Source organism: Oncorhynchus kisutch, linkage group LG6 (assembly GCF_002021735.2).
Source record: "Oncorhynchus kisutch isolate 150728-3 linkage group LG6, Okis_V2, whole genome shotgun sequence".
Classification (NCBI taxonomy): Eukaryota; Metazoa; Chordata; class Actinopteri; order Salmoniformes; family Salmonidae; genus Oncorhynchus; species Oncorhynchus kisutch.
In genome coordinates this window covers 44,839,531-44,866,743 of record NC_034179.2, presented here as the reverse complement: position 1 = coordinate 44,866,743, position 27,213 = coordinate 44,839,531, and the positions used below count along the sequence as shown (strand labels likewise).

The window sequence follows — 27,213 nt, the reverse complement described above, 5'->3', positions numbered from 1 at the left end:
TGACGCTTACTGCTGTTCAAGTTGCCACGGAATCAACCTAATAGTCTTGTCATGCTAAATTGTAAGTACAAACTAAAGTTAGAAACCTTTACAGTGGAAAGAAGTTAAGCAAAGCAACCATCTTATGAAATGTACCTAGCATCTTTGAATATTAACTAAATGTTAGTTCCTGATTCATCTAATCTGTTCACATGCTCTCTTCAAGGTCTATATTACAAACAGTAAAAAAAAAAAAAAATCGGTGTATTGTATGTTAGACTGACCTCATGTCAGAGTAGTGAAGGCGATTGTTGAAAAGCTTCACATAGGAAATTAGCTTTGAAGCCCTTGGAAATATTCTCTGTTACTCAGGTCAACTCAGAATGTAGAAGCACAACACGGACTTATCAACTGACCCTCAGACAGAGATGAATATACACACACATGTGCACACACACATGTGCACACACACACGTGCACACACACAAAGAAACATGTGCTGAATTAAAAAAGAAGGAGCCATTGTAGAAGAATGTGTTGCCAGTAGTCATGCAATTAGTATAATTTGCAAACTCCCAGAACATGCATGTGAGTGTGTATGTGTGTGTGTGTGTGGGGGGGGAAATTTCCTCAGGAAAACGCATCATCTACAGCTACAATACAGCCAGAGTCAGGAAGCCGGGTGAGCACAGTGCTCTGCTGAGCCACAGAGGAGATACACACACACACACACACTCTGCCACACATACATACAACACACATCGGGATGACATTCCACTGAGACACTGTGGACTAACTACACAAGGTAAGAGGAATCCAGATATTTCTCATGTTATGAAAAAGCGGGACGTACGCTGTACTTCTGATTTCTGAACCTCTTGCCGTCCTTTCTCAAATTCTCTAAACGGCTATACAATCATCATATGTTCAGGTTAGCTTTGTTGTACCATAGTGTGATGGTCTGTGCGCATGTTCTGATTTTCTCTGAAAAAAAAAAAATATGACATATTTCTAGACTGGGCTGATAATTCAATTATTTCCATATACATTTCATGTTTCCATCTCCCAAGACTTTAATAACTACTTTATATTTTACTTACCGTGTTACGTAAAATGTATGCAAGCTTTGGATAAATGCATCTGCTAAACGGCATTTATACATCGAGTGTACAAAACATTAAGAATAGCTTCCCAATATTGAGTTGCAACCTCAGAACAACCTCAGTTCGTTGGGGCACGGACTCTACAAGGTGTTGAAAGCGTTCCACAGGGATGCTGGCCCATGTTGACTCCAATGCTTCCCACAGTTGTGTCAAGTTGGCTGGATGTCCTTTGGTGGTGGACCATTCTTGATACACACCGGAAATTGTTGAGTGTGAAAAACCCAGGATTGTTGCAGTTCTTGACACAAACCGGTGTGCCTGGCACCTACTACCATATCCTGTTCAAAGGCACTTCAATATTGTGTCTCATGGCTTAACCATCCATCTTTAACCTTTAATGTACACTGATTGAAGTGGATTTAACAAGTGACATCAGTAAGGGATCGTAGCTTTCACCTGGATTCACCTGGTCGGTCTATGTCATGGAAAGATTAGGTGTTCATAATGTTTTGTACACAGTGTATATTTTCATTATTATGTTATTTTTTGGACAAAACCTCTGTGTCTAACATTACCTATACCTGTAGTGTATATGTAGTGTATGGTTAAACATGGTTATATAGTAGGCTGCAGTACTACATGTAATTACATGCAGTGTCAGCAAGCTAGTGCCCCAGGCAACCAGGCACTAAAACCATTTGACCCCATCAATTCTTTCACTCTGAACCTAGGGATGAATTTTAAGTGATTAAATCATAGACATAGTTGGATGTTAAACCAAGTTGTTAAAATACTTAAGTGTTTTAGTAAAATAAAATAATGTAGCCAGCTACAGACAGACACTACTTATATTTCCTGTTATTTTCTAAACTATTAGGGAGCAGAATGTCCAGTGTTTGTTTAGAAACTAACCTCCTGCTCCCAGTGTTGCTGTTCAATGTGTCTGCACCAGCTGAACATTGGCCTCAACACAATCCAATATTCATACACTGTACATATTTTTGGGATTCTGAACTGAGATGTTTATCAGTGGTTTAGCACATGGATTCACAGTGTTCCTCTGAAACACACTAATAGTTAAGGAAACAATCACCGTTAAGATTTGAGCTGAGCATTGTAAAATTTTATTTTAAAATATCATTCTGGAATCCGACAAATAAAAATGTGCAAATAGTTCAATCCAAACTCACTTATTGTTCAAATAAGCTGAAATATTTCACAGCATTTGTTCCTAATGTTCACAAACTGTAGTTTTAACTAATTCAAAATGGGATCAATCCCAATTATCTCTAAACTGTGAGCAAAAATCCATATTTCAACTTATGTGTTGTGATAATTGCGTTGCTTACTCTATAACCTGTTCATTCATATGCCTTGACACAGTGATATATAGGCCGAAGGCAGAGACAATGAGAGGACACAGTGGCAGAATATGTTCAACCACACATTTGTTTCATTACGAAACCAGAGAGCAACATCTGTCCGGTGAAGTCCACAAAACATATTGCATGTAACATGCCTATAGCATGGTCAAGCAAGGTAATGTTTCTGACATTTTCATATTACTAAACAACTATTCATTTAGAACCGCAGAGTTACCGCAAGTCGCAAAGTAAAGAGGAGCTGCCTCCGCTCTTCCAGCTCCATTTCAACTTCAACATCATCTAATCATCTGTGCTTAGTCTAATACAGTGACAACTAAAAGATACCAAAAACAACTCAAATATATCTATATGGTAGATACAACCAACCCAGCTCTGCAGATTTTGCTGCAAAGAGACCAAATCATTAGATCATTTGTTTTGGTACTGTCCATTCAGTATTAGGCTTGTTTTTGGTCGCAGGTTCAGGAATGGCTGAAGAATTGCAACATTTACCTGGAGCTAACTCTCTAAATAGCACTTCTGGAGGATTTGAAAAGTCATTGTCAATCGATCAATAATATAATAATAATAATCTTTCCTTTACAATCTGTACAATCTCCCGGGGCGGCAGGGTAGCCTAGTGGTTAGAGCGTTGGACTAGTAATTGGAATGTTGCAAGTTCAAACCCCCGAGCTGACAAGGTACATATCTGTCATTCTTCCCCTGAACAGGCAGTTAACCCACTGTTCCTAGGCTATCATTGAAAATAAGAATTTGTTCTTAACTGACTTGCCTAGTTAAATAAAGATAAAATAAACTTTGAGAATAGAAAGGTTCAGAACTTTTGTGAAACATCACATCATTGTTGAAAAATATATGGCGAATAGAAATCAAAACTGGATGGTGTTCAGAAATAGATGGGAGGGGTTGAGGGGAGGGACAAAAAAAAGAAGAAAGATACCTAATGAAAAACATACTGCGTCCATAAAATGTATATAGTATATATGCTGGAAGTGGAAGCCTAAGTGTTGTTGTCCATTAGTGTACTCCAATTAGGGGAAGGGTAGCAGGGTTAGGGTTAACTTACAACTTATATATTCGTTTAAATAAATATAATTGTAGATATTTTCCTTTGATGATCCCTTACTGATCTTTAACCCTACAGTGGCAAGAAAACGTTTGTGAACTCTTTGGAATTATCTGGATTTCTGTATAAATTGGTCATAAAATTAGATCTGATCTTCCTCTAAGTCACAACAACAGACAAACACAGTCTGCTTAAACCAATAACACACAAATGATTGTATTTTTCTTGTCTATATTGAATACATAATTTCAACATTCACAGTGTAGGTTGGAAAAAGTATGTTAACCCCTAGGCTAATGACTCCTCCAAAAGCTAATTGGAGTCAGGAGTCAGTTAACCTGGAGTACAATCATTGAGACGAGATTGGAGATGTTGGTTAGAGCTGCCCTGCCCTATAAAAAACACTTACAACGTTTGAATTGTTGACTTGCATAAAGCTGGAAAGGGTTACAAAAGTATACCTAAAATGTTCCAGATGTTCCAGATGGTCAAATATTCTGTGGACAGATTAAACTAAAGTTGAGTTGTTTTGAAGGAATACACAACACTATGTGTGGAGAAAAAAGGCACAGCACACCAACATCAAAACCTCATCTCAACTGTAAAGTATGGTGAAGGGAGCATCATGGTTTGGAGCTGCTTGGTTGCCTCATGGCCTGGACAGCTTGCTATCATCGACGGAAAATAAATTCCCAAGTTTATCAAGACATTTTGCAGGAGAATGTAAGTATATTTGTCTGCTAATTGAAGCTCAACAGAAGTTGGGTGATGCAACATGACAATGACCCAAAACACAGAAGTAAATCTTCAACAGAATGGCTTCAACAGAAGCCAATACGTCTTCCTGAAGTGTCTCAGTCAGAGTCCTGACCTCAACCCAATTGAGATGCTGTGGCATGACCTCAAGAGAGGGGTTCACACCAGACATCCCAAGAATATTGCAGAACTGAAACAGTTTTGTAAAGGGGAATAGTCCAAAATTCCTCCTGACCTTGGTGCAGGTCTGATCCGCAACTACAGAAAATGTTTGATAGAGGTTATTGTTGCCAAAGGAGGGTCAACCTGTTATTAAATCCAAAGGCTCACATACTTTTTCCAACCTAAGTTACTAGCTATTTAGTCTGCTCAGGCACCAGCCGTTTTTTTTAGCTTGGATAATACCTGCCAGCCTCGGACTGCCTTTCTCCACTACAACGGCAGATTTCTGTCGTAAAACCTGGACCATTGATCATCACAGCTAGCACTGAGTGAACCAGCCCTGAAGCTAGCCCTGAACCAGGCGCATCTCCAGCTAGCAAACAAAATTACAATACCTCTTTCACCATCTGGCCCGGTCCCTTCGTCGACATGGTGCCCCGCCGTACCACCACAACTGGTCCGCAGACGTAATTCCAACAGCTGTGCCTTCAACCGGCCTTTGCCGGACAACGGAGCAGACACTTCTACTTACCCCGGACTGCTAACTTTAAACGCCGTGTCTCTCGCGTGCTAGCGTAGCAACAACTACTCCGCGGCTTCCCTGTTCCATCTATTGCTGTACACTGGATCCTATGATCACTTGGCTACATAGCTGATGCCTGCTGGACTGTTCATTTATCACGGTACTCCACTTTGTTTACCTTTGTTTATCTGTCGGCTCTAGCCCCGAACTCAGGCCCTGTGTGTAGTTAACCGACCCTCTCTGCCCATTCATCGCCATTTTACCTGTTGTTGTTGTCTTAGCTAATTAGCTGTTGTCTTACCCGTTGTTGACTTAGCTAGCTCTCCCAATCAACACCTGTGATTGCTTTATGCCTCGCTTTATGTCTCTCTCAAATGTCAATATGCCTTGTATACTGTTGTTTAGGATAATTATCATTGTTTTAGTTTATTGCTTATCCTAGTAAAACTGACTATCCTACGGATCCTCTACTTCGGCGACGTCATCTACAAAATAGCTTCCAATACTCTACTCAGCAAATTAGATGTAGTCTATCACAGTGTCATCCGTTTTGTTACCAAAGAGCCTTATACCACCCACCACTGCGAACTGTATGCTGTAGTCGGCTGGCCCTCGCTACATATTCCTCGCCAGACCCACTGGCTCCAGGTCATCTATAAGTCTATGCTAGGTTAAGCTCTGCCTTATCTCAGCTCACTGGTCACGATAACAACACCCAGCCGTAGGACGCACTCCAGCAGGTATATCTCACTGGTCATCCCCAAAGCCAACATCTCCTTTGGCCGCCTTTCCTACCAGTTCCCTGCTGCCAGTGACTGGAACGAATTGCAAAAATCACTGAAGCTGGAGACTTACATTTCCCTCACTATCACTATCACCTCACTATAAACTTCAGCTATCTGAGCAGCTAACTGATCGCTGCAGCTGTACATAAAAATACAAATTAAAAGTTTTTTGCCAGAGGACCGGACAACAGGCCCTCTGATTTTACACACGGAACTCTGTCTGCGAAGTAGTTGGTGAACCAGTGTTAATCTGCTAAATTGTAATTACTTTGCTACTATGGCCTATTTATTGCCTTACCTCCTCATGCCATTTACACACACTGTATATAGACTTTCTTTTTTTTCTATTGTGTTATTGACTGTATGCTTGTTTATTCCATGTGTAACTCTGTGTTGTTGTTTGTCGCACTGCTTTGCTTTATCTTGGCCAGGTCACAGTTGTAAATAAGAACTTGTTCTCAACTAGCTTACCTGTCTAAATAAAGGTGATTTTTTTTTTTCAAATAACCTGCACTGTGAATGTTTACACGGTGTGTTCAATAAAGACATGAACAATTATAATTGTTTGTGTGTTATTAGTTTAAGCAGACTGTGTTTGTCTATTGTTGTGACTCAGATGAAGATCAGATCAAATGTTATGACCAATTTATGCAGAAATCCATGTAATTCTAAAGGGTTCGCAAACTTTTTCTTGCCCGTGTGTATATACACTACCATTCAAAAGTTTGGGGTCACTTAGAAATGTCCTTGTTTTTGAAAGAAAAGCAATTTTTTTGTCCATTAAAATAACATAAAATGTATCAAAAATACAGTGTAGACATTGTTAATGTTGTAAATGACTATTGTAGGTGGAAATGGCAGATTTTTAATGGAATATCTACATAGGCGTACTGAGGCCCATTATCAGCAACCACCATCCTTGTGTTCCAATGGCACGTTGTGTTAGCTAATCCAAGTTTATCATTTTAAAAGGCTAATTGATCATTAGAAAACCCTTTTGCAATTATGTTAGCACAGCTGAAAACTGTTGGTCTGATTAAAGAAGCAATAAAACTGGCCTTCTTTAGACTAGTTGAGTATCTGGAGCATCAGCATTTGTGGGTTCGATTACAGGCTCAAAATGGCCAGAAACAAAGACGTTTCTTCTGAAAGGTCTATTCTTGTTCTGAGAAATGAAGGCTATTCCATGCAAGAAATTGCCAAGAAACTGGAGATCTCGTGCAATGCTGTGTACTACTCCCTTCACAGAACAGCGCAAACTGTCTCTAACCAGAATAGAAAGATGAGTGGGAGGCCCCGGTGCACATCTGCGCAAGAAGACAAGTACATTAGAGTGTCTAGTTTGAGAAACAGATGCCTCACAAGTCCTCAACTGGCAGCTTCATTAAATAGACCCGCAAAACACCAGTGTCAACGTCAACAGTGAAGAGGCTCCTTGGGATGCTGGCCTTCTAGACAGAGTTCTGCTGTCCAGTGTATGTGTTCTTTTTCCCATCTTAATCTTTTATTTTTATTGGCCAGTCTGAGATATGACTTTTTCTTTGCGACTCTGCCTAGAAGGCCAGCATCCCGGAGTTGCCTCTTCCATGTTGACGTTAAGACTGGTGTTGGCCTGGTACCTGTTCAACTTCTTGGTGGCTGGATTTTACAGTCATAAAGTCCATTAAAATTCTCTCAAGGGCATATCCTAAAATGATAGTTGGTGACATTATTGTTTAACAGATCTAATGCTTAGCTGAGATCCGGAATGAGCCAACATGGGCACTTGTGGGGTTGAATGGGGTTGAATGTCCTGCTTTACACTAGTAGTCTACTAAAATCAAATCAAAGTTTATTTGTCAAATGCGCCGAATACAAAAGGTGTAGACCTTACCGTGAAATGCTTACGTACAAGCCCTTAACCAACAATACAGTTTTAAGAAAATAGAATTGACAAAAAAGATATCTACTAAAAATAAAGTTAAAAAAATACAAAATAAAATAGAACGTAAGCTGTCATCAAGGCAAAAGGTGGCTACTTTGAAGAATCTAAAATCTAAAATATATTTTGATTTGTTTAACACTTTTGTGATTACTACATGATTCCATATGTGTTATTTCATAGTTTTGATGTCTTCACTATTATTCTACAATGTAGAAAATAGTAAAAATAAAGAAACCCTGGAATGAGTCGGTGACACTAAACTTTTGACTGGTACTATATATATTTACAAAGAAAAGATATGGGGGATTGGAAATGATGGAGACAATTACATTGATAGAAGCCTAAATCTTTCTGGAATTTAACCACCCCAAAAAATGTAAATTAAATAAATGTTGGTGGAGGGCAGGTGAGTTCAAACAGTAAACACTGATTATGAGAATTATACAGTACATTCGGAAAGTATTCAGACCCCTTCCATTTTTCCCCATTTTGTTACTTTACAGTCTAAAATGGATTAAATACATTTTTAACTATTTACACACAATAATCAATAATGCCAAAGCAAAAACAGTTTTTTAGACATTTTTGCTAATGTATAAAAAGAAAAATACCTTATTTACGTAAGTAACCAGACCCTTTGCTATGAGACTCTAAATTGAGCAGAGGTGCTTCCTGTTTCCATTGATCACCTTTGAGATGTTTCTACAACTTGATTGCAGTTCACCTATGGTAAATTATATTGATTGGATGTGATTTGGAAATGCGCACAGTTGCCTATATTAAGTCCCATAGTTGACAGTGCATGTCAGAGCAAAAACCGAGCCTTGAGGTCGAAGGAATTGTCCGTAGAGCTCCGAGACAAGATTGTGTCGAGGCACAAATCTGGGGAAGGGTACCAAAGAATGTGTGCAATGTTGAAGGTCTACAAGGCCACAGTGGCCTCCAACAATCTGAAATGGAAGAAGTTTGGAATCACCAAGACTCTTCTTAGAGCTGGCTGCCCAGCCAAAGTGAGCAATCGGGGGAGACGGGCCTTGGTCAGGGAGGTGACACTGACAGAGCTCCAAAGTTCCTCTGTGGAGATGGGAGAACCTTCCAGAAGGACAACCATCTATGCAGCACTCGACTAATCAGGCCATTATGGTAGAGTGGCCAGATGGAAGCCAGTCCTCGGTAAAAGGCACTTGACAGCCTGCTTGGAGTTTGCCAAAAGGCACCATGAGAAACAAGATTCTCTGGTCTGATGAACTCTTTGGCCTCAATGCAAAGCATCAAATCTGGAAGAAACCTGGCACCATCCCTATGATGAAGCATGGTGGTGGCAAGATCATGCTGTGGGGATGTTTTTCAGAGGCAGGGACTGGGAGACTAGTCAGCATTGAGGGAAATATGAATGGAGCAAAGTACAGAGAGATCCTTGATGAAAACCTGCTCCAGAGCGATCAGGACCTCAGACTGGGGGCGAAGATTTACCTTCGAACAGGCCAACGACACTAAGCAAACAGCCAAGACAATGCAGGAGTGGCTTCGGGACAAGTCTCTGAATGTCCTTGAGTGGCCCAGCCAGAGCCTGGACATGAACCTGATCAAACATCTCTGGAGAGACCTGAAACTAGCTGTGCACTCCCCATCTAATCTGACAGAGCTTGAAAGGATCTGCAGAGAAGAATGGGGGAAAGTCCCCAAATACGGGTGTGCCATGCTTGTAGCCATGCTTGTACCCAAGACTCAAGGTTGTAATGGTCTGAATACTTATGTAAATGTGATATCTGTTTTTTATTTTCAGTACTTTCGCAAACATTTCTAAAAACCTATTTTTGCTCTGTCATTATGGGATATTGTGTGTACATTGATGAGAATAAAGCTGTAACGTAACAAGATCTGGAAAAAGTCAAGGGGTCTGAATACTTTCCCAATGCCCTGTATGTAACTTTGAACCACTTCTCTCTGAAGACGTACAGGAACCTAAAACAATTGAAGATCTTAGAGCATTAGGTCCTACATAATGTACATGGGATAAACAGGTGGTTGTACATGTACTGTACAGGTGAAAGTCATTATGTACTGTATGGATTATCTACAGGTAACTGCCAAAATAATGGAAACACTTGAGAAATTTATGGAAACAAAGTATATTGAATTAAGCAATTAACATCCCATCATGCTTCGGGTCAAGTATATGACCCGCATGAGTGGTCACTGAATGGTTTGTTGAGCATGAAAACAATGGAAACACTACGCCGTGGCCATCTTATCACCAGATCTCAACCCAATTGAACGCTCGTGGGAGATTCTGGAGCGATGCCTGAGACAGCGCTTTCCACCAACATTAACAAAACACCAAATTATAACATTTCTTGTGGAAGATTGGTGTCACATCACTCCAATAGAGTTCCAGACAAGGTGCATTGAAGCTATTCTGACTCGTGGTGGTCCAAATCAAATCTAATGTATTTATATAGCCGATATCTCAAAGTGCTGTACAGAAACCCAGCCTAAAACCCCAAACAGCAAGCAATGCAGGTGTAGAAGCACGGCGGCTAGGAAAAACTCCCTAGAAAGGCCAAAACCTAGGAAGAAACCTAGAGAGGAACCAAGCTATGAGGGTTGGCCAGTCCTCTTCTGGCCGGGTGGAGATTTTAACAGAACATGGCCAAGATGTTCAAATGTTCATAATTGACCAGCATGGTCAAATAATAATAATCACAGTAGTTGTCGAGGGTGCAGCAATTCAGCACCTCAGGAGTAAATGTCAGTTGGCTTTTCATAGCCGATTATTAAGAGTATTTCTACCACTCCTACTGTCTCTAGAGAGTTGAAAACAGCAGGTTTGGGACAGGTAGCACGTCCGGTGAACAGGTCAGGGTTCCATAGCCGCAGGCAGAACAGTTGAAACTGGAGCAGCAGCACGGCCAGGTGGACTGGGGTAAGCAAGGAGTCATAGGTAGTCCTGAGGCATGGTCCTAGGGCTCTGGTCCTCAGAGAGAAAGAAAGAGAGAAAGAGAGAATTAGAGAGAGCATACTTAATTCACACAGGACACCGGATAAGACAGGAGAAGTATTCCAGATATAACAGACTGACCCTAGCCCCCCGACACATAACCTACTGCAGCATAAATACTGGAGGCTGAGACAGGAGGGGTCAGGAGACACTGTGTCCCCATCCGATGATACCCTCGGACAGGGCCAAACAGGCAGGATTTTTGGGGGCTGTGCTTTGGCACAGTGGCACACCACTGTCCAATGACCGATTAAGACACTCTATGTTGGTGTTCCCTTTATTCTGGCACTTACCTGTACATTACTATAGCAAGTTGTCCTGTCATTACTTAAAAGAGCTGTTGGCTAATCATCTGTGTTGGTATTTTAGCTCTGAGTTAAGTCCATAATGAATAGTATAATTACAACAGTTCCTATGCTATTACAATATTCTGTAGATCCTCGAGTACAACATTACTCTACCATTCATTCTGGTTTTAGCTTTCATTATCTGTTCAGCCTTCTCCAGCACACTCCTGCTGAGCTCTTGGTATTGGTAGCCTAACTAGCTTGTTCAAATGATCTGTGATCTTTTTCTCTCTTCTAACTAACTTGCCTTGTGTCTTTGCAGTATTTGATTCTTGAGCACAGCATTTTAATGCCAATCCTTAAGAACCTCCCGGGGAGGATCAAGAGTAACCATGGGAATGGTGAGCTCATCCTGCCCAGGTTAAACTTGGACCTGAACCCCTTCGAGGAGGTGGACCTTGAGGAGGAGAGGAACGAGGGTGAGCCCCCCAATTTGGGGGTATGCGGGGGAAAGATCTTCCAGAGCAGGTCGTCACATGATGGGGAAGAGGAGGAGAATGAGGTGAACGCGGAGAGGCATGGCCCTGAGGCCCCTAAAGGAGGAGGGGGGAGGCCCCACAGGGGAACCCTTGAGCGGCTGTGCGGCTCTTCGCCCCTGAAGACCCTGGGGAAGCTGGGGAAGGGGCTGCGTATGTCGGGGTGCAGCGTATGGGGGACATTCCCGTCCCAGCGATGCCCCACAGACCCCCACTCACCCCAGCCTGAGAAAGAGAAGAGGAAGGGCCTCCGCAGGAGCTCAGAGGAGATCATGACCCTGCTCCGGTAACGGGGAGGGAGGGTTGCTGATCTAGGATCAGTTACGCCTTTTAGATCACAATGAAGATTGCATGGACAGGGAGGACCTGATCCTAGATCAGCATTCCCACTCTGAGATGCTTTATAAATACGGGCTCAGAGACACAGATTAACATACATGTAATGTCTATATATAATATGACTCAGTAACTATTTTCATTCGTAATGTCTCGACCAAAGAGCTTTCTTTGTGGTCCATTAATTACTGATTTGCTTGCCTATCCAAACTGATTTACCTGTTACCTGGTAGGACTGAGACCCCCTATCAAGCTGTAACAAAATGACGGATATGCTCACAGCATATAGCATAATCATTTCCTATTTGGTTATGTAATATAAAAATGTTCCATGAGTTACTATGTTTATGAACAGAACTGCTTTGTTTGCTAATACTGTGTTGTGTACTATTTATAAACAGTTTTCACTTTGACACCTCCAGTCAGGGAAAGCCACAATCACCTCTCAAGCATTTAAATACCTGCTTATTTATAGCATATGAAGCCTAGTCTAGATGTGGTGGTCACACGTTAACATTGAACTCTACAGTATTTGGTAATAATTCTGTATCCCATTCCATTTCTATTTTAGATGGTACCTTTATTTCCACACAATATTTCAGACTCTGTAAATCCACACATAGCCATTCTTGCCTTTCAAAGTCACACTGTGGCATAATATAGTTCCGACCCTCTCCTAATGGTTCTCTTCTGCGTTTAGATTTGCAGGGCGGAGGAAGCAGACGCCACGCAGAGAGAGCCTGCCCTGTGGTAACCTGAGCGCCGACAGCGAGGCTGAGTCCTGCCGCCGGCCCTCCTTCCTCAGGATGGTCAGCCTTGGCAAGCTGAAGAGGGAGTCCCTGTCGGACCACAACTCCCAGGAGGCTGAGGAGGAGCTGGAGGAGGAGCCACTAGTCAAACCCAGGGAACCTCTCTCAGGTATACATGGCGCTCCAAAACAAACCAATCAGGAGGGGAGATATGGTATGTTTCCTGCAGGGCCAACCAATCACAGATCACCTAATCGAAACATCTGAATCATGGAAGGGTCAGTGCAGGTTACTTCTGTCTGTGGCATGAGCACCTTAGACCTACAGTCAGTGTTTGTAAGTTTCAGTGTTTACTTTACGAGTCAGGAACTTCCTGGTCAGGTCCTGCAGTATTTCCTCCTCCAATCCCATGCTGGTTTCTGATGAGCTGTGTGCGGTCCCCGGACCCCCTGAGTCATCAGGTTCAATCAGCACCAGACTATGAAAGCCGGAAATGACTGACTTCCTCCCACTGCAGATTCCTTTAGATAGAACTTCATCCAGAGCTACTGTTCGGCAGAGCTCAATAGGGACCAAAACAGACAAGGGACAATCAAAGGACAGTGTAGTACATTGCGTGTTCACAACAATCCAAAATGCCAGGTCAAGAGATTTATATTGTATTTTTTCTGGATCTCCATTACACTTCCTGGGGTCCAGCAAAATTAAGGCAGTTATACAATTTTAAAAACATTACAATACATTCACAGAATTCACAACACACTGTGTTCCCTCAGGGCCCTACTCCATGACATATCTACAATACAAAATCCATGTGTACATGTATGTATAGTGTGTATGTTTTCATGTGTGTGTATGCATGTGTCTGTGCCTATGTTTGTGTTGCTTCACAGTCCCTGCTGTTCCATATGGCAAATAGGAGTGGCAATATCGTCCACTATTATCCTCAGTCATTTTCCATTCAAGTTGTCAGACCCCGGAGGCTTGTCATTGTTGATAGACAACAATCATTTTTTCACCTCTTCCAAACTCATATTACGGAACTCAATATTATAATGCTTGTCTTTCATAATTTGGTCAGCTATATTTGGATGTGTAGTGTCAGCATTTGTTGCTGGCATGTCATGCCTAAGTCTGCTAATCTTGCCAATAAAAAACTATTCAAGTAGTTGGCATTGTCAGTCGGTTTTGTGATGAATGAGCCATCTGATTCAAGAATGATGGAGCTGAGTTTGCCTTTTTAGCCAAAATGTAATTTAAGGTGCACCAATGCTTTTTACTATCGCTCTTTATGTTGTCTTTGTTTCATAGTGTAGTTTCTTCTTCTTTTTATTAAGTTTTAGGTCACATGATTTCTCAATTTGCAATATTTTTGCCAATCGGTTGTGCAGCCAGACTTATTTACCATTAATTTAGCCTCATCCCTCTTAACCATACCATTTTAAATTCCTCCTCAATCCACTGGGATATATCCATTTTTACAGTCATTTTCTTTGGGGGCATGCTTATTAGTAACTGGAATAAGCTATTTCGTAAATGTGTCAAGTGCAGCGTCTGTTTGCTCCTCATTACACACCACAGACCACCATATATGATTTACATCAACAACATAGGGATAACTACAACACTTATTGTATGACCTCTTATACACTGTATTAGGCCCAGTCTTTGGAACTTTGGTTTTCCTAGATATGGCTACTATACTGTGATCACTCCATCCGATGTATCTAGATACTGCTTTCAAGCTAATTTCTGCAACATTAGTAAAGATGTGATCAATACATGTTGAGGATTTCATTCCTGTGCAGTTTGTAACTACCCTGGTCGATTGACTGATAACCTGAACCAGGTTACAGGGACTGATTACAGTTTTGAAGGTTTTTCATGAGTGGGCAGCTTGGTGAAAGCCAGTCAATATTTAAATCACCCAGAAAATATACCTCTCTTTTGATATCACATACATTATCAAGCATTTCACACAGATACACCTCTACCATTGACATTTCTGTCTTGTCTGTAAATGTTATAACCTTGTATTGCTACCACTGTATCATCAAAAGTATTATCTAAGTGAGTTTCATAGATAGTCAGAATATGAATGTCATCTGTTACTAGCAAATTATTGATTTCATGAATCTTGTTTTATAAGCTACATATGTTAAGGTGGTCTATATTGAGCACTTTTCTTTTGGGATGCTTACTTGTTTTTGTTGCTTTACTGGGAAGCTTGGAAGAAGTAGATATGCTCATGTTATTTAGGTTAGTGCAGGGTGAGCTGCACCCAGTGAACTTCCTGCTAGGGCACACCACCTCAGTGCTAACAGTATAAATCTGGTTCATAGGCACATGCTTACTGCATACAATAGCTGTAGGATCAGTAGAGGCATTCAGGGAAGTTAGAGGGACATCAATTAAGTTACTTACATTGTGTCTACCAACACCCCGGTATAATGTACATTTGCTGGACTTGGATCATTTATATACTCAATATCACACATATCAGCACCCTTCAATATGTCAATGTTGATATTTCACACAGAATATAGCCTGATGTAAACATGTACTTTTTCTCTTCACTTACCCCACCCGTTCCTACCCATACATTAATACTCTGTACAAACCAATAGACTAAACAGTATGACATTGATTCCTAACTCTCTCCTTCCCTCAGTACTGGAGATCCTACAGCTGGTCAACCAGAGGGACCTCCTCCTGGCAGACACACACATCCAGGAGCTGGAGCGTGAGTGCGAGCTGATGGCCCTCCTGCCCCACCCCCCCACACCCTCATTCACGCCTCCCGGAGTGAACCCTCTCGGGTCCTTCGATGACCCCTCCAGCCCCAATGTGTCAAGAGACGCCAGCCGTCGCAAGGCCAAGGATGTGGAGTTGCTGTACGAGGCCCTGCAGAAGGAGATGTGGGACGTGGTGAGGGAGTCACTCCGACAGCCAACGGCTGGGCCCAACCTGGGGCTGGTGGTGCTGGTCATCCAGCAGGAGGAGCAGGCCGACATCGCCCAGGCACAGAAAGAGGAGACCCAGCCCCTGAGGGAGGGCCTCCAGCCCCATCCTAGCCAGCGGCCCCGTCAGCTCAAGCTGAAATGGCGGCAGGCAGTGGGGGAGGCGTCTGACTGGAGCCTGCCCCAGCAGGTGAGAACTCCAGCAGGGCAGCTAGCCTCGTACCTGGAGAGGCTGAGGGGCCGCATGGTGGACGACCTGGACGCGGCGCGGAGGAACGTTGTGTCGGTCTACCCGGAGGAGTTCCAGGCCTTCCAGGTGTACGTGCAGAGCTACCACCGGGCAGTGGCCCGACGCCTGAACATCATCACCAGCTCCCAGCTGCAGATCACTGATGTCTACTCCCTGCTGGACTGGTTCTATAACATCTACAACAGGTCAGTGTCAGAACTCATAACATAACAACATTAAGAAAATCTATGACATGTACAACAGGTTAGACATATACACTTTTAGAAAACAAGGTACTACCTAGAACCATAAAAGGTTATTCAATTGTCCACATAGGAAAACCCTCTGAAAATAACTGCTTTTGTTTCCAAGTGGAACCCTTTTTACTAACTCAAGGTTCTACCTGAAACCGTTTCACCTCTAAAAGGTTATTTGTATAACCTTTTTCACAAACAAAGGGTTCTCCTATGGGAACAAACAAAGAAACCTTTTTATTTTATGAGAGTTAGTAAGTTCATGTACGTGTATATGAACATATAGATCTTTACAGGTATTCAAACTGTGAGACTTGAATGAATAGTGACAGACAGTAGCACTTCCTCCCTTTTCCGCTGGTCTATTTAAGGGATGTCCTGGGCACCGTTGGCATGAAAACCCCCATTAACTACTCCCCACTGGAACCCCTACTGCACCAAGATACAGTGGACCGACTGGAACAGGACTGCCTGAACACAGTCAGGGTAAAATCACACTTCCTTTAATACTGAACACTGTCAGGTGAAAACTTGTCCACTGACAGAGGTAATGTTTCTGGCACTAATCTAATGGTAGTGGAACTGCCCATGCATGGATAGACAATGGACTTTATGGTTGTGTGGTTCTGTTGTTTATCTCAGGAGAAGGTGACCACAGAGCTCACTCAGGTTCTGGACGAGGAGGAGAGGCGGTGGGCCCAAATGCTGCACATAGAGGAGTACCAATCCAATCTGGCCCGCTCTATCATCCAGGTCTGTCACACTGTCACTCGGAGACACTACTGTACAGTATATATGTAGGCCACTATTACCATGGCAGTCTGGTGACATTGTGGCAAAGAACTCTAAGACATTTGTAAATCTTTCATGAATATTCAGGAATTACCTATTTTGGCTGGTTGGATTTTGAAGTTCCTACCCTTATTAGTGTGTATGTGTGTGGTTGTAACAGAGACTGACGGTGGACCTAGACAGATCCACAGCTGTAAGCTCGTTTCTGGGGGCCAGGGTGGCCCGCTGCAGTCTTAATGGGCTGTCTGACTTCCTGTACAGGTGAGGAGAAGATGTACTTATAGAGATATACAATGAGTATATTCAATCAATAACCTGTATGTAAATCAATATATATGGATTTCATTTCACGATTTTACTGTGTGTCCAGTTTCCAGAGGAAAGTGGAGATGTTCCATGAGACCCAGGCTGAGTTTGGGGACCGGGGTGATGGATACATCTCCAGGACCATCGCTCTGGTCAACTGTTGTCCTCCTCTAAGGTATATACCCAGACAGAGAAGTCATCTCTTGTGGCAACTGTGTTGAATGATGCTCCGTTCAAATGCTCATCGAAAACGTATGTTTTCAAGTTGGTGAAGTCGTAAATGCGACAAGAGAGCATTCAAGTGCATAGACCAATGAGTTAGCTAGATAATCCAGCCCGATAGATAAGCTTGCTAACATTGCGAATAATAAGTTAACTATCTTGCTAAAGTTAACAACATGATCAAACTAGGTTATCCACATGATTAAGGTTGTAAATGGTTCAAATGGTTTTTCCATGTCAGAAATATGATAATTCCGAGAACAACAGTGTTTCCATTCCAATTTTTGTGTAGGTCCTTTGTACAGCGCTGCAGGCAGTGTGACCCACAGGGCAGTGAGGAGTCCACACAGAGAGCTAACTCCTCCCTCAATAGAATCATTAACCAATCAGTGAAGGTTCTGACGGAAAAACTATTTGAGCACATCAGGGTGAGGCAATGTGTTTTTTTCTTTTGTTTGGGCAGTAAAACTTCCTCAATACACAACTCACCAATTCCACACTTATTCATGACTGATCAAATACAAACAAACATGCTCTAACGTTAGCACAAATGTTTTGATATAGGAGAAGCTGTTCATCAACTTCATGTGAATGAAAGCTGTGTATTTCTATTCCAGCCGTTCTGTGACAAGCTGGTGAAGAGAAAGTGGCTAAACAACACTGAGGCATTTGAGGCCATCGAAGCAAGCATCAAGCAACACTTTAAGAAGTTCAGAAGAATGGACTGCCCACCTTATCAGGTATCCACCAATGACCACATACCTGACACGATAACATGTTGCGCGAAATACATAAAATAATAAATATTTGCCCTTTCTATCCCAATATTTGTTATTTATCAACACTTATATTGCATTTGACTGACTGAATGATTGACTGGTTGATTATTTGATTGACAGATACTGGTGGGGGAGGTACACAGGCGGCTCCTGGTGGAGTATGTGCGTGCGATCATGCGAGGACGGGTCATCTGCACATCATCGAAGATGAGAAAGAGGATGGCGTTCCGACTTCAGGACGAGGCCAAACAGCTCAAAGGACTCTTCAAAGACCTGGTCAGTCATCCCTCTGATTTATGGTCATAATGACCACAAATGTACATTTATTAATATAACTACTGTTCCCAAAGGGAGGGAACAAGGTACAACATACTATGGGGAGTCAACAACCAATCCTATTCACCTGAAAACTGAACTCCTACCCAACGGGCCAATGGATGCCAAGTCCGCCCTTGGAAGCCCTGCCTTTCTGGCTATAATACCAGGGCTCGCATTCATTTCCTCAATTTGGTGCCTCTCTTCATCGAGCCCAAATCCCCTGACGGCACAGGGCGATAATATGTTATACTTTGTTCCCTCCTTCAGCGAACAATAGTTATATTCATAACTTTATGTTCCCATTCAGTGAGTCACTTGGTATAACATACACTATACAGTGGCTTGCGAAAGTATTCACCCCCTTGGCATTTTTCCTATATTATTGCTTTACAACCTGGAATTAAAATAGATTTTTGGGGGGATTTTATCATTTGATTTACACAACATGCCTACCACTTTGTCTCTTGGGGTATGTCTCTATAATCTTGGCACAGCTAGCCACTGGGATTTTTGCCCATTCTTCAAGGCAAAACTGCTCCAGCTCCTTCATGTTGGATGGGTTCCGCTGGTGTACAGCAATCTTTAAGTCATACCACAGATTCTCAATTGGATTGAGGTCTGGGCTTTGACTAGGCCATTCCAAGACATTTAAATGTTCCCCTTAAACCACTTGAGTGTTGCTTTTGCAGTATTCTTAGGGTCATTGTCCTGCTGGAATGGGAACCTCCATCCCAGTCTCAAATCTCTGGAAGACTGAAACAGGTTTCCCTCAAAAATGTCCCTGTATTTGGCACCATCCATCATTCCTTCAATTCTGACCAGTCTCCCAGTCCCTGACAATGAAAAACATCCCCACAGCATGATGCTGCCTCCACCATGCTTCACTGTGGGGATGGTGTTCTCGGGATGATGAGACAAAAGGTTTTGGGGTTTCTCCAGACATAGCGTTTTCCTTGATGGCCAAAAAAGCTCAATTTTAGTCTCATCTGACCAGAGTACCCAGCTCTGTGGAGTGTACAGCTTAAAGTGGTCCTATGGACAGATACTCCAATCTCCACTGCGGAGCTTTGCAGCTCCTTCAGGGTTATATTTTGTCTCTTTATTGCCTCTCTGATTAATGCCCTCCTTGCCTGGTCCGTGAGTTTTGGTGGGCGGCCCTCTCTTGGCAGGTTTGTTGCACACAGCCATGCAATCTCCATAGACAAACAATGACGGTAGAATGTTAATGAAGAGCTCATCGACTTTGAATGTGGAATCGTCATAGGATGCCACCTTTCCATCAAGTCAGTTCATCAAATTTCTGCACTGCTAGAGCTGCCCTGGTCAACTGTAAGTGCTGTTATTGTGAAGTGGAAATGTTTAAGAGCAGCAACGACTCAAGCCGTCTCAGAAGGTATCAAATTAGGATGCCCAGGGCAGCTCAAGCACAGAAAAGTTCCACCACCTCTAAAAGGGGGTATAGGAGCCACCTTTTTCCCTAATACTTACCTGAGAAGTCTGAACTGTCAGAGCCTCATGAGGCCTGAACTGTCAGAGCCCCATATAGGGAACCAGAACCTGCTGCAACTTGGCTATGCGCACTGACATGCTGCCACTGCAGCCAAAGTCCATAGACCCCATGGTTCCAAAAACAATATTTACCTTGCGATCTTGAAATGTCAGAACTAGTACAAGGAATCGAAAGTCCAAAATATCAGACCACCTGTTGTGACTTGGTATAGCATCGACCAGAGTTGATGAACCACGGCAGCCCGAGGCTCCATCCCACTGGAAACTTGCTGTAACCTGGAAAAATGCGCAACCTGCACGCTGCCTAACACCCACTCCTGGTCCCAGCCATAAGAACACTGTGAGCCACACCGGCAGCAGTTACATCCAAGCGATAAAACCTTGTCATGCCCCTGAACAATGCACGCACACCGCTAGGCAATCCTTGTCCTTTGTTGTCATATGCCAAGGGAGAAAGTGCCCTACCCCGAGCTGGATTAGCAAAAAATACAAAAATCTGGTCACAAACACAGATATCCTTGGTCCTATCCATATACAGCATGTGCGTAAAGCGTGCACCAGACACAGGGCATACAACCTCGGTTGTTCATTGGAAGCAAACAGAAGAGGTGAAAAAGGGAACTGCTCGAAAGCCCGGAAGGGTGTACTGATAGCAGGTAGAGATCCCCAACCATCACATAGAGCAGGATCCAAGGCCACTGACACTCCAAAGAATCAGTTCCCAATGGAACATCCAGATCCATCATTGACAAGAACAGACTAGAATACGTGTTCTCTCGCGATGCATAAGATCTACTCCAGCCCTGCACACCGGTCCCATTCTGGGCAACCATCGAGGGGTGCAGTCTCCACTCCGTAGAGATAGGACCACCCCCTGGAAAGCAGGTCCAAACCTACGTTGAGAGATCCGGGAAGATACTTCACCCTAAGCGACATGAAATGTGTACTGCTCCATACGAGCAGATAATGGGACAGGTTTATGAGAGAGACCACATCCCCTCCTGCCTGTTGATGTATGCCACCACCGTCCTGTTGTCAGACCTTACCAACACATACTGGCCCTCCAACATCGGAAGGAAGCGGCTCAGCCATAGAAAACAGTCAGTAGCTCTAGGTAATTGATAAGAGTGCCCTTTGCTCTGTTTACCAAATCCCTCTTCCTGAGTAGCCCACACACAGAGCTCCCCATCCCAGTAATATGTCGTGATCACCCTGCGGGACAGTACCCAGTCCATGAGAACCCCCTGCAACAATAGTTGCGGGTCCCTCCAAGGAATTAACACCCTTAGGCATGACTGGGATACCATGAGCAGCTGATGGCAGTGGCAACATTTTTATTTATCCATTATTTGACCAGGTAAGTTGACTGAGAACACATTCTCATTTACAGCAACAACATGGGGAATAGTTACAGGGGAGAGGAGGGGGATGAATGAGCCAATTGTAAACTGGGGATTATTAGGTGACCGTGATGGTTTGAGAGACAGATTGGGAATTTAGCCAGGACACTGGGGTTAACACCCCTACTCTTACAATAAGTGCCATGGGATGTTTAATGACCTCAGAGAGTCAGGACACCCATTTAACGTCCCATCCTACACAGGGCAGTGTCCCCAATCACTGCCCTGGGGTATTGGGATATTTTAGACCAAAGGAATGAGTGCCTCCTACTGGCCCTGCAAAACCACTTCTTCCAGCATCTGGTCTCCCATCCAGGGACTGACCAAGACCAACCCTGCTTAGCTTCAGAAGCAAGCCAGCAATGGTATGCAGGGTGGTATGCTGCTGGCATACTGATATGGAGATACGTCCAGACACGTAGCAGTCACCCAGCACTTAAACAAAAGCATCAATAGAAGTCCCAGAGGCACAACAGAGGCAAACTGCAGAGCCCCTGTCACTGTCCTCATCACCCATGGTGAAACTGCATGCCCCCCACTGGACTGGAGAATGCTGCCAGTCTTCCATACCTTATCTCTTGAAAAGGTCAAGTGCCGCCCTGAGGACTGGGATAATTAGTTTTTTTATCGTGCTTGTTTTCATATCCACCACTCTTGACAACCGTGCGTCTGAATGTGGGGAAGGAACTCGTTTTTTGCTATGCCCACACCTGGACAATAACACAGTCTTGATACCCCTTACCAAGGATCCTTGGGTAGAAACAATGTGCTTTCGTATTACCTCTGCTCTTATACCCGGCCCACACCGGGTTCAGGGACTTCGGCAACCAGTAACTTGGCCCCATCGACCGAGCCACTTAAAGGCACTGTTCACAAAGCAATATTCTTGGGGAGGAGGGCCCCGCAAAGCCACCACCATTGCCCCCATTATTTCCCCCACAGCCAGGATAGTACAGCAGGACAGATGCAGCACAAAATCAACCATAGCACGGATTTCGTCGTGAAGCTCTGAAACCGGCTTCCCCGTCTCCACGGTCTTATTTAGCTTCTGCAGCAAATCGATATGATACATCTGCAGCACTGGACCACATTCAACGAAAGGGCCGCCACACCCTCAGCCTGATACATTTTGTCCAACTGATCCTCCGAGAACCGGCACTGTGTATTTGGAATCACAATGCTAGAATAAGCCCCCTTGTTAGCCTCTGGAGCTAAGTAACCTGTCAGCTTTCCATCCATCGGCAGTGTGTAAATGAACCCCGCCTCCTCCGTACCCTCTACATTATTGAGCTCACCATAACCTGGTAGCACCAGCCTGGTTGAATGAGGGGAATCCCAGGTCATCAGCGAAATCTTTAAACATGGGTAAGCGCTGCATGGACAGGAGGTAAATAACTTCACCCAAACCTGGAGGAACTCCGCTGTGGTTGAGAAGATGGCCAATCCACCCCAGGTGATCTGCCAGCCTATGACAGAGCTCCATCAAAGGTGCATTAACCACCAATGGTTCACACTCCCCCACCGAATCCAAAACCGGGGCTTTAGGCTCCCTGTACAGATGCCATCCGATTCACACTCTGAAAACCGTCCAGAGCCAACCAGGGAGAGTATATCATTCCTGGAATCCAGACTCTGAACACTGCCAGAGAAACCGGAATGAGCCTCACTCTCACTCCTTACTCTAACACTAACTGCTGCTGCTCTCTCACCACTGGTCCTCTTACCCAAGCAAGGAAGCATTAGCTACACAAGCAGAGCAGAAAGTGCTTAGCTTTCAGCAAACAGAAAAAAACTCAAAGTACGCTCCCCCCACTAACAGACACCTAAGTCGGAGCTGAATCTCGAGCCCCAGCATCCATTGGCCCGTTTCATTTTCATTTTTCTTCAGGTGAATAGGATTGGTCGTTGACTTGCAGTAGTATATTATACCAAGTGACCGACTGAAAGGGAACAACTATCTGAATGAAATAAGATGATTAAGCTTAACACTCGCAACAATTATTTGGTGAACTCTAAGCGTGCATTTATAACAGACCTCTAATAAAATACGATACACGTGCCAATTTTGTTTGAAATTGGTTAAGTGAATGCTGAGGTGCTGAGAGAACATAGGGCTGACATGCTTAGGGAACATAGGGCTCAGAAAAGATAGGGCTGAAGGAACATAGGCTCAGAAAAGATAAGGCTGAGGGAACATAGGGCAGACCCTGTCAGTCTTTCCACTGAGAAACTGACTTCCCTATACTCTTCATTGACCTTGTTCTGAAAAATCACTTTGAAGCAGATTTTAAAAAATAAAATAAAAACGTTTTTTAAAAGACGAAACAAAAGAACTTCGGCTTTGGAATGCAGAGGCCTGTCTGTTACGAATGGTCCCGTGACCCTGGGGGTTGCCAGGTCAGGCGTAACTCAGACAGTGTTGATACGGGTTAGAAGGCTGAAGAATGGCCGCTGTCAGCGAGATGGAGATGAATTAGTGCAGGCCTACGTTAGTGTTAGCCAGGGGGTGGGAGATTGTGAGGAACTGGTTCTGCCAGCATGGCATTTGCCCCTCTCCATGAGCCAGTTGAAACAAATGTCTGTCACCTCGGGCTGACAACAGGAAGTCTCTGTGTTTTGAGGAACTTCCTGTTCCTGTCAGCTGGACGACTTTGATGTGTTTCTAGGTAGCCTAGATTGCCTTTCGCTTGAGAAGCAGTACGAGACATCTGTGGAAACTGGGGGTTGAATACATTTTTAATCACTGTCTAAAAGGGACGAGGATATTTTTAGTGGATGGAGAACTTAAGCTGTGTTAGCACACTGTACCCTGTTGTCTTTCTTTCTGAGAAAGTATGTCTGAAAAACATATAGCTTACAAAAAAAGAGGATTTATAAAGGGTTCTTTGGCTGTCCCTGTAGGAGACACATTTATTGGTTCCAGGGAGAACCCTTTCAACAAAGAACCTTTAACAATATAACCATTTTCCCCATACAGTCCCTGACAGTTATTTTGATATTCTTGCCACTTTAGAGCATATTTACAAAGGGTGCGAGAAGCTCCAGACTTTTTTTCCATTTAAGTCAATTGTTATGATGCTTGTGAATATCAGTTGGATGAAAGCTTCGCTACAGTTCAGTGAGACAATCACTACACTGACCGACTCCGGATAGTGATGTGCGTTTCCCATCGGTAGACGGCCTTAGATACAGAACAGCAGTGTTCCTCTGATTTATTTGTCTAATTAATGATCCAATATTAGTTGAAGTTGTGCTTCAATAAAGAGCTAGAGATGGTTTGTTAACTGAAGGGTATTTAAAAGGCTTGAATGTACAAGAAATCAGAGCCATAGCTTGACAAGCAAGAGCAAAGTCTTCCTTCAGTGGTTATAAAAAAGTGTCTACTGAACAGATCTGTTACAACTTGACTTAAACCAGGAAGTCAGTAGAGCATGATCTATTTCTCTCATTCAAGTAGTGTGACATAAACAAGACACATGGCCATAATCAAACACAAATCTGTGTTTCAGCACACACACACAAACTACACACACAAACTACACACACACACAAACTACACAAACAAACTACACACACACACACACACAAACTACACACACACACACACACACACACACACACACACACACACACACACACACACACACACACACACACTGAATGAGCTGAGGCAGAAGCCCGTGTGTCTCAGTGCAGCCTTATCATCTTTTATGTATTACTTGTATTCCAGTCAAAGTCAAGTCCTTGGTCCCGCATGCCTGCGTTATCACTCTGTGGATCAAGATGGCGCCGCAGGGGAGGGCTGCTGTCTTATCGGTTCTTAAACAACCATGCTATACTAGTTTTGTACATAATGTTGCTGCTACCGTTTCTAACGCCCGAAAGAGCTTCTGGATATCAGAACTGGGATTACTCACTTCAAATTGGACGAGGAGTTCTTCTTCAATGAGTCGGACGCGAGGGATATACTACAGACACCCGACCAGGCCCAGATCCCCGTGATTCGCTGGAAGAGGAAACATAGGTTTGAGTTTGAGTTAAAAAAAAATGTTTTACAGGGACAGTGCACATTAATCAACGTTTCAGTAAAAGTGCCTGCTAATTTTCAACCGCAGTCCCTGGGCAGGTTATTAAAAACAATTACAATATAGACAATAGCAACATAGAACAAGCAAGACATAGCAACATAGGACAAGCAAGACATAGCATACAGACAGAGCAACATAGGACAAGCAAGACGTAGCATACAGACAGAGCAGCATAGAACAAAAAGCAGCAAGTCAAAATTCATAAAAGCAACAAAGTGTTTCCACACCTCACAAGCTACAGACAACAGACAACATGGAGAGCGGCAACACACAGCTAGGGACCATGTTCACAAATCTGATTGACCTTTAGCCATGTCTTCAAGCATTTTGTGAAAGTGTGATATGTGGTGCAGTTATGTGTGCGGGAAGATTTGAGGATGCCTTGTGAGGATCAGGCGACGAGTGGCTAATCTGTCCTTGCCTTCCATTCTGCTACTTCCGGCTCCGACAGAGATGGCCGCCTCGCTTCGCGGTCCTAGGAAACTATGCAGTATTTCGTTTTTTTACGTGTTATTTCTTACATTGGTACCCCAGGTAATCTTAGGTTTCATTACATACAGTCGGGAGGAACTACTGAATATAACGTCAACGTCAACTCACCATCATTATGACCAGGAATATGACTTTCCCGAAGCGGATCCTGTGTTCTGCCTTCCACCCAGGACAATGGATCGGATCCCATCCAGCGACCCAAAACAACGACGCTGTAAAAGGGGCAAACGAAGCAGTCTTCTGGTCAGGCCCCGGAGACGGGCACATCGCACACCACTCCCTGAAATCCAAGCAAGGGTAGCATTCCAGAGAGACATCAGAGACTGTAACGTTCTTTGCTTCACGGAAACATGGCTCACTCGAGAGACTCTACCGGAGTCGGTGCAGCCAGCAGGTTTCTTCACGCATCGCGCCGACAGAAACACGCATCTTTCTGTTAAGTGTGGGGGGGGGTATGCCTTATGATTAACGAGATGTGGTGTGATCATAACAACATACAGGAACTCAAGTCCTTCTGTTCACCTGACTTAGAATTCCTCACAATCAAATGTCGACCGCATTATCTACCAAGGGAATTCTCTTCGATTATAATCACAGCCATATATATTCCCCCCCCAAGCAGACACATCGATGGCCCTGAATGAAACTGGAAACTGGAAACCACATATCCTGAGGCTGCATTCATTGTAGCTGGGGATTTTAACAAGGCTAATCTGAAAACAAGACTCCCTAAATTCTATCAGCATATCGATTGCGCAACCAGGGCTGGTAAAACCCTGGATCATTGTTATTCTAACTTCCGCGATGCATATAAGGCCCTCCTTTCGGAAAATTTGACCACGACTCCATTTTGTTGCTTCCAGCCTACAGACAGAGGCTAAAACAAGAAGCTCCCGCGCTCAGGTCTGTTCAACGCTGGTCTGACTAATCTGATTCCACGCTTCAAGACTGCTTCGATCACATGGATTGGGATATGTTCCGCATTGCGTCCAACAACAACATTGACGAATACGCTGATTCGGTGAGCGAGTTCATTAGAAAGTGCATCGACAATGTTATACCCACAGCAACGATTAAAACATTCCCAAACCAGAAACCGTGGATTGATGGCAGCATTCGCTCGAAACTGAAAGCGCGAACCACTGCTTTTAACCAGGGCAAGGTGACCAGAAACATGACCGAATACAAACAGTGTAGCCATTCCCTCCGCAAGGCAATCAAACAAGCTAAGTGTCCGTATAGAGACAAAGTAGAGTCACAATTCAACGGCTC

At 43.5% G+C, this 27,213-nt stretch overlaps 1 protein-coding gene across 1 annotated transcript in view; it reads left to right on the top strand.

Moving 5' to 3' along the window:
• The first annotated feature begins 657 nt into the window (after positions 1-657).
• Positions 658-27,213, top strand: part of LOC109892889 (exocyst complex component 3) — a 41,336-nt gene continuing 14,780 nt past the window's right edge. Inside the window, exons 1-11 of the mRNA XM_020485756.2 lie at positions 658-784; positions 11,294-11,793; positions 12,544-12,761; positions 15,264-15,987; positions 16,407-16,521; positions 16,678-16,788; positions 16,988-17,088; positions 17,198-17,308; positions 17,648-17,783; positions 17,973-18,095; positions 18,255-18,410. Coding sequence (XP_020341345.1) covers positions 11,321-11,793; positions 12,544-12,761; positions 15,264-15,987; positions 16,407-16,521; positions 16,678-16,788; positions 16,988-17,088; positions 17,198-17,308; positions 17,648-17,783; positions 17,973-18,095; positions 18,255-18,410 — 2,268 coding nt within the window. The 5' untranslated portion in view covers positions 658-784; positions 11,294-11,320. The remainder of the gene's footprint in view (positions 785-11,293; positions 11,794-12,543; positions 12,762-15,263; positions 15,988-16,406; positions 16,522-16,677; positions 16,789-16,987; positions 17,089-17,197; positions 17,309-17,647; positions 17,784-17,972; positions 18,096-18,254; positions 18,411-27,213) is intronic.